The 22,330-nt window shown below is 41.3% G+C and overlaps 1 protein-coding gene across 12 annotated transcripts in view; it reads left to right on the top strand.

Moving 5' to 3' along the window:
- The window catches only part of GRIP1 (glutamate receptor interacting protein 1), an 892,229-nt gene that overhangs the window by 808,444 nt on the left and 61,455 nt on the right, over positions 1 to 22,330 (top strand). For all 12 annotated transcript variants that reach the window (XM_089674172.1, XM_089674168.1, XM_089674167.1 and 9 more), the window contains one exon: positions 20,219 to 20,364. In XM_089674172.1, coding sequence (XP_089530298.1) covers positions 20,219 to 20,364 — 146 coding nt within the window. The remainder of the gene's footprint in view (positions 1 to 20,218; positions 20,365 to 22,330) is intronic.

Below are 22,330 nucleotides of genomic sequence, written 5' to 3'. Positions count from 1 at the left end.
TGAAAAAAAAATCACGTTTTAAAGTAAGCTTACAATTTTGAGTTGGGCTGCATTCATAGCCGTCTTGGGCCTCGGGTTGGACAGCCTGCGGCTTAAGAGAATAAATATGTCTTATCTTCAGTAATAAATCTATCTTTGAAAATATAAAGATACCAAAACTTCTATGGAAACAGCTTCAAAGTTGAGCGACATGCATTAAAGGTGTAATCAATAAAACTATCAATATATAAAAAGTGCTGTGCTGTATAAGAATAATAAAAGAAAAATATTTTCAAAATGTGCAGTGTACACCAACTGAAAATGAATCAAAAACTGTGATAAACAAGTGCAATAGCAACAATATATCATTAATATTTAAAATAACCTGTGATAAAGTCCAAACAAAAGAGTTGAATAGCCTGGGATTAACAAGTGCAGTCATAACTATGTAGCCATAGACCATTAATAATGTCCAAAATGATCAGTGATAAAGTCCAAACAAAAAATAAATAAAATGGTGTATATGTGATAAAGTCCACAAACTTTAATGAAAATATGCTGTATTAATAATGAAACCAATCTACTCTGGTGACATCTCCACCAGTAATTATCCTAGGGTGTGCTCTAACCTTATGGGTTCACCTCAGTTATAAAAGGTCAAACATGCATGAACAGATTATCCAGACAAGCTCCTTCTTGGATACTCCCAAAGGTAATGGAAGCTCTCTCCCACCACTTCCCAAAAACACTTAGTGCCGCATGGGTTAATCAAACACTGAAAATAAACTTCTCATCTCTGCAGCACTGTGTGTACCAGAGTCTGAAAGGAAAAAAATTTCATAATGCCCACTTCTAAAACAAGTTTATTAAAAAGCAGGTATGCATTCACATTGAATAGGTAGGTGAAAGCATGAAAAAACACTGTGTACCAATACAGCACTGCATGCCCGGGATCGCTCTCCCACAAGAAAAACCACACAGGGATGGATCGGATAAAGACAGCCCTCACAGTCAGCCTCCTAGATCGCTGTTATTCTGCCCTTCATGTTTCATCAGCACGACGCAATCAGGGATACAGCGCACAGTCATGTGGAACTGGTTTAAATATACACTCTTTAACTATATTGTATATCTTTTAGCTTTCAGCAACTAATAGATATGATACAAATCTCTGTATGTTAATATATTGCTACTTTTGAATTTTAAAATTAGATGAAAGCAGCCATATTTCTTCCTATATGTTCCTATGAAAGTCTGTTTCTGGTCTGTGTGATTGAAAACAATAGATGCTTTGCAGTCTCTAATGACGGTAGAAATCCACCATTTACCTTGTAGTCAGGTATTAGACACATAAAATAGGATTTATTTTTTTTTTTAACAAAAAAGGGTATTTTTTAAAATCACAAAAATAGTGTGGTGTGGTATTGATGCTCTGTAGATTTGTGACATGTGAGTGTTAATATTTCTGCAGTAAAACCCAAATTCATATAAAAAAAATAAAAATCTGTTAGATTGTTATTGCAGTTGGGCTGTTGTGGTCTCTATTGAGGGAAGCTTCATCACTCCCTGTCATCCTGTTAGTGGAACTAGAAGTAGTAGAAAAGCTGTTCAATACATAAGGTTAGATCCTTTATAAGATTCACATTGCTGCCTGTGTCCTTATTGAAAAGATTTTCTCTCACTTCTTGTCCTGGTGCCACTTGATGTGTAAGGGTAAGAAAAGGGCAACCTGCCATCAGGGGACACAGCAGTAAAAACCTGAAAGAGTTCAAAATATCCAAAACGAAGTAAGAAACTAGCACATAAAAACTAGCACATCCCCTAGTAAAACCGCACACAGTACTTCTAGTAAACCTGCACACCGTTATTCCTTTGTTCTCCCCAGATGTTAACCGCTTTCTGATCAGCGTCATTAGTACAGTGACCGTACTTCTTATTACCACTGATCACTGTATTAGTGTCACTGGAGATGTCAGTGGCAGTTAGTTCCCACCCAGTGTCAGATTGCCACCACACTATCACAGTCCAGCTGTAAGTCGCTGATCACCGTCATTCCTGGTATAAAAAAAATCCGGTATCTATACCATTGTTTGTAGGTGCTATCATTTTCCATCAAACCAATTAATATTCACTTGATGGGATTTTTTGTTTTGCCAAAGACATGTAGCAGAATACATTTTTGCCTAAGTGTATGAAGAAATTTTATATTTTTTATTTTTTTATTGGATATGTTTTAAAGTAAAAAATATTATTTTTTTCTGAATTTGTGGCCTTTTTACATTTATAGCATAAAAAACACAGTGGTGATCAAATACCACCAAAAGGAAGCTCTATTTGTGTAATTAAAAAATGACATCAATTTAATTTGTGCACAGTGTGACTGCGCAATTGACAAAGTAGTGCAGTGCCATATAGCAAAAAATGGCCTGGTCGTGAAGGGGGGTAAATCTTCAAGGGCAAGTGGTTATATTTAAATGATTACATGCACTCTGTCTCTTTCAGAACAGATTAGAACTTCATAGTCATGAACACACACACAAGGTACAAGCATGTTTAACCACTTCCCGCCTATAATAAAATGACGGCCGGGCAGGACTCTTGTAGATCCAGGAGGGCATCCTATGACGTCCTTCCCGGATCGCACCTTGCATATGCCAGCAGGGCCGCGCTGTAGTGAGCTCTGTCGCCGCCTGTGTACCTCAGACATAGCCGAAGACAGATCTGTGTACCAGCCCCGTTGCCAGTACCATGTGACCTGCTGTGACCACTCACAGCAGGTCACATGACAAATGTAATCCATGGATGGCTTCCTTTCATGCCATTCGTTGTATTCAAGTGTGTCTAGCTGTGTATGGTCACAGTGATCACATGCACAGGCTGGGCCAATCACAGCCCACCTGTGTCATGTGATTAGCCGTGGCCAATCACAGCTAATCTGAACAGCTAATTCTGAATGAATCGATTTCAATCAGTTAAATGCTTGCTTATAGCAAAGAAATTCTTTGCTATAAGCAGTCAAATTGTGTAAAAAAAAAAATACTGATCGCTTCCCCAAAGCAGTACAATGTTACTATGGTAACATTATACTACTTTGGTCATAGTGTAATATGAAAAAGAAAACTTAAAAAAGAGAAAAAATTGTGATTAAAATAAAAATTAAATTTTTTTTTTTTCGTACTGTCACCAGTCAGTGTCCCTGATCACCGCCACACCAGTTATATGATGACGCTGTACCGCACTGGTGAAAGTATGTTAATAAAAGTGTGAAAATATTTTTTTTTAATTCATCCAAAAAACTATGAAAAAAAAAATTACAACTCGTCATGCCTCTTATGAAATATGTTGGACTGTCTACTTTGCAAAAAGGGGGTCATTTGAGGAATATCTGTACTGTTCTGACATTTTTGGGCCTAAAGAAATTAGATTGGCTGTCAGTACTTCAGGATTGATACATTTTCAGATCTGTTCCATAATTTGTGAACTCTATAACTTTCCTACAGACTAAATAATAAATACTGATTTGGGTTATTTACACCAAAGAAATGTAGCAGAATACATCTTGGCCTAAATTTATGAAGAACAAATATTTATTTCCAAACTTTTATAACCGAAAAAGAAAAACATGTTTTGTTTTTTTTTTCAAAAGTTTGTCTTTTTTTGTTTATCAAAAACTAAAAACCCCAGGGGCGAGTAAATACCACCAAAAGAAAGCTTTGGTTGTGTGAACAAAATTATAAAAATTTAGTTTGGGTACAGTGTTGCATGACCGCGCAATTGTCATTCAAAGTGTGAGAGCACTAAAACATGAAAATTTGCCTTGGCAGGAAGGGGGTAAAAGTGCTCGGTATTGAAGTGGTTAATGGATTACTTTTCCTTGTGGGATATAAAAGTGCCATAACATTACTGACTAGGCATCAGTGCCATAAATATACTAGCACTGTAATTTGTTCTTATCAGTAATGGTGTGATACCCTGGAAGAGTTCTAGAAAAAAATGTACAGCAGCACAACTGCTTTGCAATTTAGTAAGATGAATTATGTTCACTCATAACAGTGGGGATTTGGCATACTATAGACAAGGGACTGAACATGATGTTGTTATGTTACAACAAAGGCCTAGAGAAAAAAGGTCATATAAAATGTACCTTACTACAGAGCTTCTAGAGAACACATACAGGTGTTTATAGTTTCATAGCTATTACATGCACATAATCATTTTTTATGGCTGACACTGTGTATGATGTAAAATGAACATGTTCAGTATGGTTTGGCTGCTGACGTCTAGACTATTGTCCTTTTTTACTAGAGCCAACTTTTTCCTCGAATGATTATAATTGGGGGTATTATAATAAAGCCTTTTCTCCCCTTACAAACTATATAAGTACAATTCTTCTCTTTTTTTTTTCTTTTTTTTTTTTTTTGGACAGGAGATTTATCAAAGCTTTTGTTTGGCAATACTTTTTCTTGGTCTCTAATAAATTATGCAGGATCATTCACTCTGCGTGCTGCACATAATGAAATTTCTGTCCTGACAATAAAATATCATGTTCTTGATCTGGTATGAGAAGATTAACAAGTTCCAGAGGCTTTATCATGCCGGCTTTTCCATCGGGGGGCCGTAGGCTATATTAATTACAAAAGGGAACATGCACTGAATGGGGCTGCCACATTGAGGACTTTTAATATTCTCCGAGCCATTGGGGAACCTTCATCAGTCAGCACTATGCGTGAGCGCTGATCACATCTGAAGAAAATACTACTTTTGAATAATTAATTACTTCTTTAGGATATTTCACTGGAGTCTAATAATTGCATGGTGCTCTTTTGCAACCAGCAATGGGGTGCTGTGATCTGGGAATGAGTTTCTGTTTTCCTTTTATCAGTGCTTGCAGGCAAAACCACACTTCTTGTTATCGTATTTTGGTAGAGTGCACAGTATGTTAAAAGGTTTAAAGTGGACACTCCACATATTTTAAATAATGTCTTTATAACATATACCGAATTTATGGTTTTAGATTCATTTAGGGTTACAGATTTGTGCAGTGGTAGTCCAGTACAAAAAACAAAAAAAAAGTTCCAAGGGTGCCAATGCTTGGAGATGCACAGAATCCAAAAATCCAAATTGTGTAAGTGGAATTTTATGTTACAACACAATCTTTTTAATGTAACATCCATAAGGGTTTGTTCACACCATGGTGCAGAGTCGTCAGTTTTTCTGCACGCATTCTGTAAGGGCACGATGAAATCAATTGTTCTCTATGTGCCATGTGCTCTTCTCTCTCTTACCTCTCTCTGTCAGCCTTCCTTTGTTATCTCTCCTCTCTCCAGCATGCTCTTGCTAACCCTCTTTGTTGCTATAATACCCTCTTTTCTCAAACTCTCTCTTGTTCGCCCCTCCTCCCCACCACACAACCTGTACATATCACCCTCACTCCTGCCCTCTCAATATCAGTGCACTTATCTCCTGCTCTCTCTTGGTCCACATAATGTTACTGCTTCAAAAGCACTGCGGCACTTGCCCTCATATAAATCTCGCTCCCACCTCACCCTCCTACTACTACTAACTTCTGGAGACATTGCCCCAAACCCTGGCCCTCCACCATCAAACTCCAACCCACAGAAGCAGCAGCCTCCCCTCTCTGGCCGCAGCCGCAACCATCACTCTCTCATCTCAATTCCCCTGCTTCCACGCACCAACCCCTCCCTCGTATGTACCTTCTGGAATGCCCGCTCAGCCTCTAACAAACTCTCTACTATCAATGACCACTTCCTCTCCCACTCCCTCAACCTTCTTGCTATTACTGAAACCTGGCTCCAGGATTCTGACTCTGTCTCCTCAGCTGCACTCTCCCATGGCGGCCTCCTCTGGACTCAGTCACCCACACCCAGTGGACATAAAGGGGGGGAGTCGGACTCCTTCTTTCCCCACAATGCACGTTCCAGGTTCTTCCTGCCTCCCCGTCTCTGTCCCCCCGCTCTTTCAAAGTGCACTGTATTCGTCTCTTTTCTCCCATTTGTCTGAGGATTGCAGTCATTTACCGGTCCCCGGGCCCAGTTTCACGCTTTCTCGATTACTTTTCAGCATGGCTACCGTACTTTCTCTCCTCTGAGGTGCCTGCCATCATCTTCGGCGACTTTAACATCCCATTCAATGCTCACACCCCTGCCACCTCTCAACTACTCAACCTAACTTCCTCTTTTAACCTAACACAATGGTCACAATCCACCACCCATTGCAATGGCAACACCCTTGACCTTGTATTCACCCACCTATGAACTCCCTGTAACCTCTCTAACACCCCTTTTCCTCTCTCTGATCACAACTTTATCAGCTTCACACTCTCCCTGCCTCCTACCCCCAATGCCTCCAACCTGCAAACCGTCACCTGTAGAAACCTCCACCACCTTACACAGGTTATCCCCCCTTCAGTCTATTATGAATGCTGCTGCTAGACTCATACACCTTACCAACCGATCAGCGACTGCTGCCCCTCTCTGCCAGTCACTTCACTGGCTTCCAATAACCCAACGTATAAAATTCAAAATACTAACCACACCTTACAAAGCTTACACACCTTACAAAGCCATCCACAACACTACCCCTAACTATATCACTGATCTCATCCACAGATATCAGCCAAATCGCCCACTCCACTCCTCCCATGATATCTTCCTCTCTAGCTCCCTCATCACCTCCTCCCACGCTATCGCACAAATTTGAGCCCTCATGTAGCCTCAGCGTTCCATAACAAGTCCTACCAAGCTGGGTGGGAATTGTGCTGACATAGAGCTTGTCAGGAAAGGAACATTACAATAAGTGTCTGTCATTCACTTTTCCATTTTCTTGACAGCTCCATGTCCGCACAGCTGGGAACTAACTAGCCACACAGCGGAGGAATAATGCTCTACACCTCTTAATTCTGGCTAAGAGCAGAAGTTAGGATGCCTCTGCCAGACTCATCTGTCATTAAAACTGCTTCTATACAGTAATGAGCCGTGAATATATATATATATGGATGCCCACGTAGCTGCCTTGCAGATAGTGTCTGAGAACACTCAGCATGCTGCCGCTTACAAGGTCAAGATCCTTTTGAGAGTGACGTGATCCCCCTGGCACAGCCAACCCATTCAACTTGTAGGCCAAGGAGATGATCTTCACCAACCAAGAGGCAATAATCGTGGTGGACCCCGTGAAATCATTACACGCTCTACCTGGAATGAGAAACAAATACTCCGACTTTCTGATGCCTGATGTTGCCTTGATGTAACATTTTAAAGCTTGGCCCACATCTGTTGGGCAACTTCTTGGGTACTCCCCAAGAGGGACATAGGAAGGACAACGCTTTTGTGCGATATGGACTCCTGAAGGCCACTTAGGCATGATCTTGAGCATCAGCATGAGTAACACCCTATCCAGGATGAACATAAGAAAGGGTACTTTAAACCCCTAGGCCACTAATATGGGCACTCTTCTGGTTTATGTAATTGCCACCCGAAAGCAGTTTTCAGTGAGAGGTACCACAGACCTCCACTTTGATTGAAGGCATCTGATGCAAACAAGTCCAACACCAATAGGAGATCCCAGTTCACAAACAACAATCTCTTAGGTTGGTTTCACCCAAGTTGCAGCTTGAAGAACAGTATAATTGAGTGTTGGATGCCCACTATAGGCCATTGGAGCCAGAGATACCTGAAATGTGGGTCCATAGCATACTTGCGCCTAGACCTAAATCAAGCCCCGCCTGCAGAAACTTCAGATTGTGACAGACTTGTGAAGAACGCAGTATAAAACCTTGATCAGCAGCAATCTTTTGAATTGTCCTATTCTACTGTAGGCACAGTTAGTGCTGTTCTTTGCTTTCATAAGAGTATTCACAACCTTTACAGAACACCCGAGATCTATTAGCCTCTGCCTCTCCAGACCCAAGCCATGAGCTTGAGCCTGTCAGGGGTTCGACGAATAGGACTTTTGAGAAGATCTGATCTTACCAGCAGAGGAGTGGATCCTTGACACTCATTGTGAGGGGCAGAGGGTAGCAAGGCCCCTTTGAACAATCTGGGATCACCACCAGAACTATCACTTTGCCCTGCCACAGCCTCAGCAGGAAGCTGAGAATCAGAGGGAGAGGCAGAAAGACATAAGCTGTCCTGGACATCCACTCTGCAATCGGCACCTCCACCCTGATTGCTTGTGAATGCTGGACCCTGGAATAGAACTTCAGCAACTTGGTGTTGACTGAGGATGTGAACAGGTCTACCTCTGGAAGAGATTACCAAGCCCATTAGTTCTCAAAAGACTTGCGGTAGTTTGCCTCAAGATTCTTCTGACGGGGCACATAGGCTGCAAATAGCTGCAGGATATTGAATTCGGTCAACTCATAGAATTAGAAAAACCTCCTTCAGGAGGGAGACAGAGCGCCTCCTCGTTTCCGGATGTAGGCCACAGTCATTGCGCTGTCTAACTTCACCAAGACAGGTCCATCCTGGATAAGTTGACTGAAGGCTAGGAGAGCCTGAAATTGGACGTGATCTTGGACCCTAGAAAAAGGCCGTTGGTCCTGAGCCCATTGCTCCTGAATTAGGGCTCTCCAACTACTTTGCTGGTGTCTTACAGCAGAGCACAAACAAATTATAAACCAACAGGCAATGCTGGCTATAGTAGTCATTCACAGGCGACTCCCCTACCTTCTCTGGGAATACTGGAATTTTGAGGGGGTTGGCATAATAGCACACTAATAATGCAAACATGAGATGCCACCGACAGGTTAATGCCATGTGTGAACAGACAAAGTATTACTTTGTGCACCTGTTGTGCAGAGTAATATCTGTGGAGGAGCTCAGAGTATGCACAGTGGCTGCAGGGAGAAAAGCACAACAATACCTACCAATGCAGCATTCATTTGGATACAAAGCATTTTTAAATTTAGCTCACCCAACCTCCACCATCTGACTATAAACACTGGCACTGCCTGGGTGTGTGTGCCTAGGGTAGACACTGCCGACACCTCTGCTCACTTTACATGGACCCAGCAACCCCAGGCAAGGCTGTTAGCCATGATAAAAGTCCCCGCGAGGACCAGCAGCGGGGCTCCCTGTATTATGTGTCATTTACACCAGAGACCGTGTCCAGCTGAAACCCAAACGCATGGACAGACAGACAGCCATCCCTTTAGATGAGCCAGGTAGAGGAGCACAGCTAGGTCCTGCACATGGGAGGAAAAATTGGAATGCCGAGGCTGCAGGCGGACTCTAATTTAAGAGTTAGGTCCTGGAAGCATGGGGTGTGGGGCGGCGGCCCTCATGGAGCTGTCAGGAAGTAGAATTTTTGTTCTCAAAGGAAAACTACTCTGAAGTAAAGTTAGTATTTAAAAAATATTAATAAATGCCCACTTTGTTTTGCAGAAAAAAATTGCATTTATTAATTTTTTCACAAGGGCCTGCACTTCGTGAATCATGGATGCAATGCCAGGCCCCTGATGACTTTCTCCAGCTCCATGTCCAAGGTGTGGGCTTTCAATTGGAGAGCTGGAAAAATGTCAATGAACTATACATGCAGTGATAAAGGCTTGAATGCCAGTACCTGTTTTAATAAGGGGAGAACGATTTGAGTTATTTTTTATGACAGACCATACCATTTGTCTAGTAGACTGTGAACTGGAAGTAACATCTTGTCTATTTGATAAGCAATATTTCTTTGTCTGAAGAAAATGATGGTTGACCAAATTTATATTTTGCTAAATTCTCAGGGATTGTAGTTATGAAAAGAAATTGAGGAGATGCTTCTTAGATGATCTGAAATTTTAATTTGTCCAGATTTTCCTACAAAATTGATCCCTGTTCCCATCCTTCATGAATTTATCCTTAGAAAATCTGGCTAGGATTTCAGAATAGTGGAGCACCTTGGTTAGGTTAGACATTTTAACACCTAAAATTCAACTGTAAAATTACACAGGCTAACAACTTCAGTGGCTATTTTTTTTTTTTAACAAAATGTAAATTAGATTTCTGTTATTGGGTTGTGTTTGAAGGACTGATGTAAATAACACAATTTCGAAGAGAGACATCCCTCCAGATGTATGAAGCGTTTAGTTTCAGAAGTCTGAGAAATGCTGAATGGATTTTTATTATATTTTGTACCGTGAGATTTGGTCAAAGTGGGGATGAGCTCATGCAGTTTGATAGATATGTAAAAGGTTTCTTAAGGGCCTGTCGTTTTGACATTGTGTGCTTTGGATCATGAGCTGTTCCAAGCTTTCTCCACACTTTTATTCCCATCATTCTGGTACAGATTAATCTTAGTTTCATCCATCCAAAGAATGCTTTTCCAGAACTGGTCTGGATTTTTTAGATATTTTTGGGCAAAGTCTAATCTGGCTTTTCTATTCTTCAGGCTTATGAATGGGTTGCACCTTGTGGTTGAACCCTCTGTATTTGCTCTTGTGAAATCTTCTCTTGATTGTAAACTTTGACAATGATACGCCCACCTCCTGGAGAGTGTCCTTCACTTGTCTGGATGTTGTGAATGGGTTTTTCTTTACCATAGAGAGGATCCTGTGGTCATCCACCCCTGTTGTCTTCTGTGGAAGTCCATGCCTTTTGGTGTTGCTGAGCTCATCGGTGCGTTCTTCTTTCCTCAGAATGTACCAAACTGTTGATTTGGCCACTCCTAATGTTGCTGCTATCTCTCTGATGAAACTTTACAATGGCCTGTTTCACTTGCATGGACAGCTCCTTTGAATGCTTAATGTAGCAATACACACAGCACAGCAATACATTCCAAATGCAAATACCACACTTATGCGGGCCATAGATGAGATGAAAAACGACCGAAAATCGGCCGGGAAAAAAATCGACCGCCTTTCAGATCCTTAGTGCGGTACTCGGTCGGCCGTTTTTCGTGATTTTTGACGTATTCTATTTCTTCTTCTTCATATTCTATTTCTTCTTTTTCATATTCTATTTCTTCTGCTTCATATTCTATTTCTTCTGCTTCTGCATATTCTATTTCTTCTTTTTATTCATATTCTATTTCTTCTTCTGCTTCATATTCTATTTCTGCTTCTTCTTCTTCATATTCTATTTCTTCTTCTGCTGCATATTCTATTTCTTCTTTTTATTTGTATTCTATTTCTGCTTCTTCTTCATATTCTATTTCTGCTTCTTCGTATTCTATTTCTTCCTCTAATGCATATTCTATTTCTTCTTCTTCTGCATATATTCTATATAATTGCCGGCCGTAGACGGGACGAAAATCAGCCAATTTTTTACCAATAGTGGTAATGTCGATTGAACAACCGTTTTTTTTCGTTTAAAAAATACTGTCCAGTTTTTCTCCCCGTCTATGACCTGCATTAGAATCAGCTCCAAACCTTTTACCTGCTTAATTGATGAAGAAATAACGAAGGAGTAGCTCACACCTGGCCATGAAACTGCTTTTGATTCAATTGTCCAATTACTTTTGGTCTCTTGAAAAAGGTGAGATGGCTACTCTTAAGAGCTGTAATTCATAAACCCTTCCTCCAATTTGGATGTACATACCCTCAAATTAAACCTGAGTGTGTGCACTTTCAGCTCATATCCATTATATAACTATAGCTTGAATATGTTTTGATAAATACCTGAAAAAAACTAAAATTGTGCCTTTGTCCAAATAAATATGGACCTAACTGTATACGAAAATTAAAAATGGATTATTTTGTTGCGGGAGTTGTTTGTTTTTATTCTGTTTTAATGATTATGTTCAAATAGCTTTTTGCATTTTCAGTCGTCTTTTCATTTTTATTTCCTTTTTTCCTTGTAGTTGTGGTAAATTAAAAAAATGAAACTGTGTAATTAAAGTGGAATAAAGATGGACTCCTGCTATACCTAGACTACAGTGAGACTACAGTGCATAAAAGCAGAACCAGCAGGAAAACTGCTGTTTGAAAAAACTGTGAAGAAATCATAACTTGATAAAAGCATAGTGTTACTGTTCATGTAGAGTTGTTGACTGGAATAGATCTGCATGGTGCTATAGTTTCTTGCTTACAGAAAGAATATGACAAAAAAAATGGAAGACCTCTGATTCACACCCCTACAAAATGAAAATACAAACAGTTTCCTTTTCTTTGCATTTGATATTGTTTGTATTGACCTTATATACAAAATTATAATTAGTGATTTTACCACTTGACCTCCGGAAGGTTTTACCCACTTCAATTGTTCGGTCATCTGTGCCCAAATTAAATTTATATAATTTTTTTTCATACAAATGGAGTTTTCATTTGGTTGTATTTAATCACCACTGGCTTTTTACGTTTTGATATTTAAAATAAAAACTGATTTTTTTTTTCTTAGTTTCTGTTAGATTATTTGTTTGCAAAATTTTTTTTCTTCATAAATTTAGGCCAACATGTTGTCTGCTACATTTCTTTGGTACTTCTTTGGCCATTTGGTGACACAAATTGCTAATCAGCCAATCACATGGCAGCAACTCAATGCATTTAGGCATCTAAACATGGTGAAACGACTTGCTGAAGTTAAAATAGAGCATCAGTATAGGGAAAAAAAGGGATTTAAGTGACTTTGAATGTGTCGTGGTTGTTGGTGCTAGATGGGCTGCTCTAAGTATTTCAAAAACTGCTGATCTACTGGGATTTTCACACACAACCATCACTAGGGTTTACACAGAATCGTCCAAAAAAGAGAAAATATCCAGTGAGCTGCAGTTGTGTGGACGAAAATGCCTTGTTGATTTCAGAGGTCAGATGAGAATGGGCAGACTGGGTTGAGATGATAGAAAGGCAACAAGAACTTAAATAACCACCCGCTGCAACCAAGGAATGCAGAATACCATCTCTTAACACACAACAAGTAGAATCTTGAAGACGATGAGCTACAGCAGCAGAAGACCACACTGGGTGCCACTCCTGTCAACTAAGAACAGGAAACGAAGGCTACAATTCGCATTGCCTGGTCTGTTGAGTCTCGATTTCTCTAGAGATGGTTTTGCGTGAAAATTTCAGTAGATCAGCAGTTTTTGAAATACTCACACCAGCCTGTCTGGCACAAACAACCATGCCACATTCAAAGTCACTTAAATCCCCTTTCTTCCCAATTATGATGCTCGGTTTGAACGTCAGCAAGTCGTCTTCACCACATCTAGATGACTAAATGCATTGTTGCCATGCAATTTGTGCTACCAAGCAATTGAACAGATGTATCTAATAAAGTGGCTGGTGAGCGTATATAAACTAGTCTATGTGAATGTCACGGTATAGGGGCCCGGCCAATTATCATTCCTGCTTACTGATCCGGAGTGTCACGATATGAGTTCTCTGCCAGCCCAGTTATTAATCCCCAGGTATTCCTTTATTAATCCCTCCTGGCCATAGGAAGAGCATCCTCCAATTAGTATTCGACTCCTGTGTGCCAAAGGCCCCTAGCTGTAATTAACTTGCCCCCTCCACAAAAGGTCCCAACTTTGGGAAGAGCTTCCTCCAACTAGTATTCACTCCTGTGTGCCAAAGGCCCCTAGCTGTAATTAACTTGCCCCTCCACAACAGGTCCCAAATTCAATTAGTGTATACATCCCTAATTAGTGCCTTACTTTTGTATTATTGTATTTCCCCCCACTAATTATCCTGTCCAACCAGTCTTTTCTGTTTACAGTAATTAAATTACTGTAGTTCCATTCTCTTTATTGTCACCTGCTAATAACCCCCCTTCGCCTCTCTTCCTGCTCAAGGGGTTTAAGAGGCCAGTGCGGGTCTCCCTTGTGTGCCATTCTGCTGGGCAACCACTGAGGGGTCCAGCTGGACTCTAGTGGCCCCCCGGCTCTGCCTGAGCTCCATTGGAGGAAGGGGGATCCCAGAAGCTACATCAGCCCTGCCTGAGACTATCGCATCAGCTTTGCGTGAGTGTATGCTCCCCTTGTGCTATCTGACTGCTTATGAACTGCCTCTTGGATTACAAATTGCTGTGGAGCCTTTAACTTTGCTCACCAGGGCTGGATTACAAGTATTTTGGGACTCTCTCTCCCTGCACTACACCCCTTGAGTGACTGTTGTCTGTTTTAAATAAAGCTGTAAGTGTTTGCCGTCTGCCTTGTGTGTTCTGTCCCGCTTACCCTCCGTTACATTGAAAATTATAGAGTCTACAAAATATGGTATACAGTTAGGTCCATAAACATTTAGACACAGGCACAATTTTCATACTTTTTGGCTCTGTATGCCACCAGAATAAATTAAAACAAAACAATCCAAATGAATTTGAAGTGCAGACTTTCAGCTTTAATTCAAGCTGTTGAACATAAATATCAAGTACAAATTTTAGGAACTGCAACCATTTTTGCACACAGTCCCTTCATTTTCAGGGGCTCAAATGTAATTGGACAAATGAATATAATCATAAATAAAGTTTTCATTATTATTATTATACAGGATTTATATAGCGCCAACAGTTTGCTCAGAGCTTTACAATATAATGGGAGACAATACAGCAACACAGGGAGGGGCTAGTGGTACAAAAGGTAGTAACTGTGGGGAATGGACTGGTAGGTGGAGTAGAAGATTCCATTATTAGCTGAGGGCAGGATAGGCTTCCCTGAAGAGAGAGGTTTTCAGAGATCACCTAAAAGTGAGCAGAGTAGGAGATAGTCTGATAAATTGGGGTAGAGAGTTCCTGAGGATGGGGAAAGCTCTGGAGAAGTCCTGGAGGTGAGCATGGGAGGAGGAGACAAGGGAGTTAGAGAGCAGGAGGTCGTGCGAGGAGCGGAGAGTATGGTTTGGGTGACATTTGGAGACAAGATTGGTGATGCAATTTGGGGCGGAGTTATAAAAGGCTTTGTATGTTATTGTTAATGTTTTGAATTTTATAGGTTGGGCAATGGGAAGCCAATGGAGGGATTGGCAGAGAGGGGTGGCAGATACGGAACGGTTAGTAAGCTGGATGAGTCTGGCAGCAGCATTCATGATAGACTGAAGAGGGGATAGCCTGCCATGAGGTAGGCCAATGAGGAGGGAGTTACAATAGTCAAGGTGAGAGATAACAAGGGAGTGAATAAGTTGCTTAGTGGTTTCCGAGGTTAAAAACGTCCGTATCTTGGAGATGTTGCGGAGGTGAAGTCTACATGATTTGGACAGCAATTGGATTTGGGGCTGAAAGGACAGATGGAAGTCTAGGATTACACCTAGTACCCTTGCATGAAGGGAGGGACTGATAGTTGTATTATTGGTCTTGATGGAGAAGTCAGGGGAGGGGGCATGGGCTGGGGGGAATACTATGAGCTCAGTTTTGGAAAGATTGAGTTTGAGGAAGTGGAGTGACATCCATGCCAATATGTCACTTAGTAGGTTAGTAATGCGAGTGGAGACTGAAGGGGTGAGGTGAGGAGTAGAACGATAGATTTGTGTGTGAGCAGCAGAGATGGTACTTAAAGCCATTGGAGTTTATCAAAAGACCAAGGGAGGAGGTGTAGATGGAGAAGAGAAGGGGTCCAAGGACAGAACCTTGTGGGACCCCTACAGAAAGAGGGAGTGAAGAGGAGGAGCCAGAGTTATAGGTAACGCTGAAGGAGCGCTACGATAGGTAGGAGGAGAACCAGGAAAGAGCAGAGTCTTGCAGGCCAAGAGAGTGGCGTTTTTTGAGGAGGGGATGGTCAACAGTATCAAAAGCCGCAGAGAGGTCAAGTAGTAAGAGTACGGAGTAGGGGCCATTGGTTTTAACAGTTAGTACATCATTAGTGAGTTTTAGTAGGGTAGTTTCAGTGGAGTGTAGTGAATGAAAGCCAGACTGTAAAGGGTCAAGAAGGTTGTTGTCAATGAGGTAGGAGCTCAGGCAATTGTAGACTAAACGTTCTAAGAGTTTAGAGGTAAATGGGAGCAGGGAGATGGGTCTTAAGTTGTTCAGGTTGGAGGGGTCCAGCGAGGGCTTTGTAAGTATGGTAGTGATGTGTGCATGCTTTAGATGGGTGGGGAAGGCACCGTTAGAGATGGAGAGGTTGAAGATGTGAGTGAGGGAGCATAGGATAGAAGAAGAGAGGGACCGTAGTAGTTGTGAGGGTACAGGATCCAGGGGACAGGTAGTGAGACGGTCTTCTGAGAAAACCTTAGTGACCTCTTTAGTAGTAGCAAGGTCAAAAAAGGAAAGTGTTGAGGGAGGTTTAGTATAAGGTATGCTAAGTGGGATGGATGTCTGTGCAGTAGAGATGCCCCTACGAATTGCATCAATCTTGTTTTTGAAATGATTTGCAATCTCGTAAGTAGTGAGTGAGGTGCTGGGTGAAGGTGGAGAAAGTAGAGCGTTAAAAGTAGAGAAGAGATGAGGACGACTGAATGGCAAGCTATTGATGTGAGTGACAAAGTAGGCTTGTTTGGCAGCATGGAGGGAAGTATTGTATGTTAAGAAAGCAGATTTATATAGGGGTGAAGGGCTTGGTGTGATTTGGTTTTACGCCACATTCGCTCCAGTGCACGACTATGTCTCTTAAGATTTCGGGTGTCGTCAGTCTGCCAAGGTTGTAATGGTCGGGGCCTGATGCTTCGTGTGGGTAGAGGAGCAAGTGAGTCTAATGTGGATGATAGTGAACTGTTGTAGACAGCAGTGGCCAGGTCAGGGCAGGACAGGGGAGAGATTCTGTCATAGAGTAGAAAAGAGTAGAAAAGAGAAGTGTTAAAGTTGTGAATGTTTCTGCGGATAATTGTTTGCTGCTTCGATGGATAGGTGTTTGAAGACGAGGACACTGTGAAGGTGATGAGATTGTGATCAGAGAGAGGAAAGGGGATGTTTGTGAAGTTGTAGGGTGTGCAAAGACAGGAGAAAACAAGGTCTAATGTATTCCCATCAGAGTGAGTGGAGGACTGTGTCCATTGTGTTAAGGCAAAGGATGAGGTTAGGTTGAAGAGTTGGAAATTAGCTGGGTTGTTCACATTATTGGGGATGTTAAAATCTCCAAGAATGATAGTGGGTATTTCAGAGGAGAGAAAGTAGGGTAGCCAGGCAGAGAAGTCCTCAAGACAGCGGGACATCGGTCCAGGAGGTCAGTAGATCACGGCAGTCCTCAGAGAAATAATAAAAAACAGCCGAATGCAGTGAGTCTCAAAAGAAGAGAAGCCTAGAAAGGGAGGGTCATGGAAGACTTGAAAGGTGCTCAGTGGGGATAAAAGCAAACCAACTCCACCACCTTTCCGATAACAATATTTTGTTGAGAATTCTTTACTGGCAATAACTGCCTGAAGTCTGGAACCCATGGACATTACCAAAGACTGGGTTTCCTCCTTTCTGATGCTTTGCCAGGCTCTAACTGCAGCTGTCTTCGGTTGTTCTTTGTTTGTGGGTCTTTCTGCCTATAGTTTTGCCTTCAGCAAGTGAAATGCATGCTCAATTGGGTTGAGCACAGGTGATTGACCCAGCCATTGCAGAATATTCCACTTATTTTCCTTCAAAAGCTCCTCGGTTACGTTTGCAGTGTGTTTTGGATCATTGTCCATCTGTACTGTAAAGTGCCGTCCAATCAACTTTGCTGCATTTGGCTGAATCTGGGCTGACAGTATATCTCTAAACACTGCAGAATGACCCAGTGCCACTGGAAGCCATGCATGCCCGTGCCATCACACTGCCTCCACCATGTTTTACAGATGACATTGTGTGCTTTGGATCATGAGCTGTTCCAAGCCTTCTCCACACTTTTTTATTTCCATCATTCTGGTGCAGATTAATCTTAGTTTCATCCATCCAAAGAATGCTTTTCCAGAACTGGTCTGGCTTTTTTAGATGTTTTTTTGGCAAAGTCTATTCTAGCTTTTCTATTCTTTAGGCTTGTGAATGGTTTGCAGCTTGTGGTGAACCCTCTGTATTTGCTCTCGTGAAGTCTTCTCTTGATTGTAGACTTTGGCAATGATACGCCCACCTCCTGGAGAGTGTCCTTCACTTGTCTGGATGTTGTGAATGGGTTTTTCTTGACCATAGAGAGGATCCTGTGATCATCCACCACTGTTGTCTTCTGTGGAAGTCCATGCATTTTTGTGTTGCTGAGCTCACCAAAGAGTTCTTCTTCCTTAGAATGTACCAAACTGTTGATTTGGCCACTCCTAATGTTGCTGCTATCTCTGATGGATTTGTTTCGTTTTTGAAACCTTACAATGGCCTGTTTCACTTGCATGGACAGCTCCTTTGAATGCTTGATGTAGGTTTACAGCAATACATTCCAAATGCAAATACCATACTTAGAATCAACTCCAGACCTTTTACTTGCTTAATTGATGAAGAAACAGCTGTTGATTCTATTGTCCAATTACTTTTGGTCCCTTGAAAAAGGGGGGATGGCTACTCTTAAAAGCTGTAATTCCTAAACCCTTCCTCCAGTTTGGATGTACCGATGACCTGTTTCAATTCTTGAAATGCCAGAACAGTACAAATATCCCCAAATTACCCCTTTTTGGAAAGTCCAAGGTATTTAATAAGAGGCATGCAAGTTTTTTGATGTTGTAATTTGTGGTCCGTTTTTTGGACTTTTTTGTTTTTTACATACTGGCATCAGCGTATGAGTGGTGTGGCAGTGATCAGGGATACTGACTGGTGACAGTATGTAGTAAAAAAAAAATACATTTTATTCCATTTTTTTTTTCTTTACGTATTGTCATTGTCATCATAGTGACACCGTACTACTCGGGGGGGGGGGGGGGGATGGTCAGGATTTTTTGTTTTTTGTGGGGTTTTCTACACTGTGATTGCTTGTAACTGTGATGATCACTGTTACAGCAATTGTTTGAACTGTCATGAATGGCTTTCATTCAGGACTCATAGTTTACTATTGTGATACAGTGATTGACCACAGCTAATCACATGGTACAGGATGCTGATTGGCCGAAATACTATGTGATCACTGGTGACTAATCACAGATCACACACAGTAGTAAACAATGATGTCATGAATTCATATCATTCATGACTATTGTTTACTAGGTGATGTGATTGTGTGGTATCTGGGTCGATCACAACTGGCCAATACCAAGCACTGCAATCCGCTGGGTCTGGTGGACACAGGGATTGCAGATCGTGCCGCTGTGTACCTCGGGGCATGCACAATATGCAGAGCGGCATACGGGTATGTCACGGTGCCTGCTCAAGCCACTGGCCAGCAGTAAAATTACTGTTGGCAGGTCCACGAGTGGGTAAAGAGTGTGACAAAATTGGTGATTTTTTTCCACATATGATATACATACATTAATTATATTATTTTTTAGCATTATCACCCTATCCCACACTAAGCTGCCAGCTCCTAATATACAGTAAATGTATTTGTACAAATTAAAAGGAACAAAAAAAAAATAGTACAGGTCTATTCCAGGCTAAAAAATTAGTTCACCTTTTGTAACATGTTACACCCATATACAGCCTCTGCTCTAACCCCTCCCCCCCCCAATCCCCCATTTTGACAGCTAGTGGGGGATCTTCTCCCCCTGCTGGCTGTGACAATCTAAAGGAAAAATCAGCCGTGCAGTGCTCTGCCCTCCCAACTGCGTCATTCATTCACAGTATTCTGTGCACAGGAAAACTACAAGTCCTCACAGCCTCTGCAGCTGTTGGCTTGTAGTTCTCAGTGAACTACCAAAGCACTGTTGAGCTCTCTAGGTAGTTCATTAGGCTTCCTGTCATTGTTTAACTACCTGCCCGTATCAGAGGTTCAGGCAGACAGCCACATAGACAGTTTACAGGACCATGACATTTCACCCACACAGTGGCGTCACTAGGGTGGTTGTGTTCTGGTAAAACATGGTGTACTTTCCTAAAAAAAAAACACACACACACACACACACAAACCACTAAATGGGTGCACTATACCCGAGCAACTGGTAAACATCACCCAGCATATGTTAGCAGCAATCTGAGCAATGCTGAGTCTCACTCTTCCTGCTGTTCAGCCCACTTCCATTTCTGTTGTGATGCCGTCACTCCTCAGACTCCACCTTTGAATGTCATCATGATGAAACCAAAAGTGGACTAACAGGTTGAAGCAAATTTCCTGAAATCGCTTCTAAACTATATTATGACTTTCATATGATTTGCTATGATTGGCAAAGTTTTTATGATTGAATTTTTTTTTTTTAGAAAAAGAGATGCTAAAAATGTAGACACTTCCAAATGGTTTAGTAAAATGGTGGCACATTTAAATCCTACACCATGAAAGCTTTAATTGCATGTTTATAGGCCTAAAATCATGCAGTTTTTGTTTATGCCATAGATATCTTGTGCTTTTTTAGGTGTGGTGTGCTGCAAGTGGGAGACCGAGTTATTGCAATAAACGGTGTGCAGACAGAGGACAGTACCTTTGAAGAAGCCAATCAACTTTTGAGAGATGCAACTATTGCTGGAAAAGTAACTTTGGAAATTGAGTTTGATGTTGCAGGTTGGTTGAAAGTGTCATAATATAATGAGCATGTTAGGTTATATGGGGAACAAAGCATAATTGCCTCTCACTTGCTCTTCTTCGGTAGTGGTGAGCATAGGTGGGTAGAGGTATTGAGCCTGATCATTCATGTAACTGATACAAAATATCAGGGGTACAGAGAGCACTCAAATCAGAATAAATACAATGAAAACAAATTATACAAGGTAATGACGATAATCGTTAAAACCGCTGCATATGCACCAACATAGGAACCCTAAAAACCTAGTAAAAATCAATAAAAAAGTGCAGCGCTGGATAAATAGTTATCACCAATAAATAAATAGTATCACTAATACAGTAGAAAATTATTATAAAGTGAATGTTGCGCATCAACAGGCGCAAAATAGGAATGTGATAAGATCAAAAAGTCTGAAATTCAAATAAGTGTTCAAAATAGTGCAGGCTTGACGTGATCAGATCAGCAGATAGGTGTTTCCTTCATATATAATCAATAGTGACTTCTGGTGAAAATCTGTGCGATCCAATCTGATATTTATATAAAACGTGCACTCACCAGATGCGCATTAAGCAGAATAAGACTCTGTATGGACCCCTTTAGGTAGATCTGTCAGCCAGCATGGAACAAGGATCCCTCCTCTGGACACAAGCTTCCTCTGCAGCCACACTTCCTCTGGGGGTCTCTGTGAGCTTAACTCAAATTAGAGCCAATGATAAAAAAATTCCTCATAGTGTAGTAGTATATAAAATGCCAATTTATTAATGGAAATGATCATCCATCCAGATAATAAAAATGTTGCATTTAGCAACTAAAAAATGCAAATTCAATAGAACTTCCTGATAGTAAAAGACGTGGCTGATCAGCCACTCTCCAAAATGGCAGCCAGACCTTCGTACGGCTCCGGCAGCATGACATCACAAGGTATGGCTCCTCCTTGATGCGTTTTGTGCCAAGCACGTTATCAAAAGGGGTGTCATGTAACTGACTGACTGCAAGAGGCATTGGCTAGACCTCCGTTCTAAATAACAGTGTGTGATTTAAGCCAGAGGGTTATATGCAATAATTTGCAATATTTTAAAAACACTTTTAAAACTGTGTATGGAAAAGGGCTCATGACTGTGAAGAGACATCTGATATTTATGTAACTTTGCTGAGCAATCCATTGCTGTGGTAAGCTCCTATGTTAGGCAAAAAAAAAGTACCAAAATGACTGTTGGTTTGCTTTCCCCATTGATTTTACTAGACAGTCGTTGTGCACCAAAAATATCAAACTTACTATTACAACTTTTATTTTAAATTACACCTGTCATGTCTATATTGTTTCTAAGCTGGCCCGAGAACAGCAATATAGGTTCCTAGTTGTGCCTACACATACCTAAAGAAAGTGTCACAAAGCACTCTTGTGTGCAAATTCTAACATTTCTTATTTTACTTAAAGCTGCCCTGTCCCCATTTGCAGCTTCCCATAGGATGGTAAGGTTGCTTGCCACAGTGGTGAGCCAAGTTGCAGGAGGTGGTAGTTCATTAAGAACTACAAACCAACAGCCGCGAAGGCTCCTGGACTTGTAGTTTTCTCATTCACAGAATACTGTGAACGAGTGATGCGGGCAGGCAGAGCCTCGCATGGCTGCGTTTTAAAAAAAATTGTGACAGCTAGCTGGGAGAAGATACCCCGGTAGCTCTCACAAAAGGGATCGAGGGTGGTGGTGGGTGCAGTAGCCGCTCCATTCATAACATGTTACACCCTGAATATGGATGTAATATGTTACGAACTATGAACTTATCCTTTTACGTTTCTTTGACTTTCCTAAACTATATACCTAGCCTGGGACATTGGCTCAGATTGTTTTGAAGCTGAAGTCAGGACAGCACCTAAATTGCAGGCATTTCATAAAGGTCAGCAATGGCAGTCCACATGTTTCTCTCATGAAAGATTTTCTTTAACCATAAAGCTTACAGTCAGGT

Source organism: Staurois parvus, unplaced genomic scaffold, assembly GCF_062004578.1.
Source record: "Staurois parvus isolate SC_StPar_1 unplaced genomic scaffold, SC_StPar_1.0 ptg000147l, whole genome shotgun sequence".
Classification (NCBI taxonomy): Eukaryota; Metazoa; Chordata; class Amphibia; order Anura; family Ranidae; genus Staurois; species Staurois parvus.
Note: the sequence above shows the minus strand (reverse complement) of the source record. Positions and strands in the feature narration are given on the sequence as shown.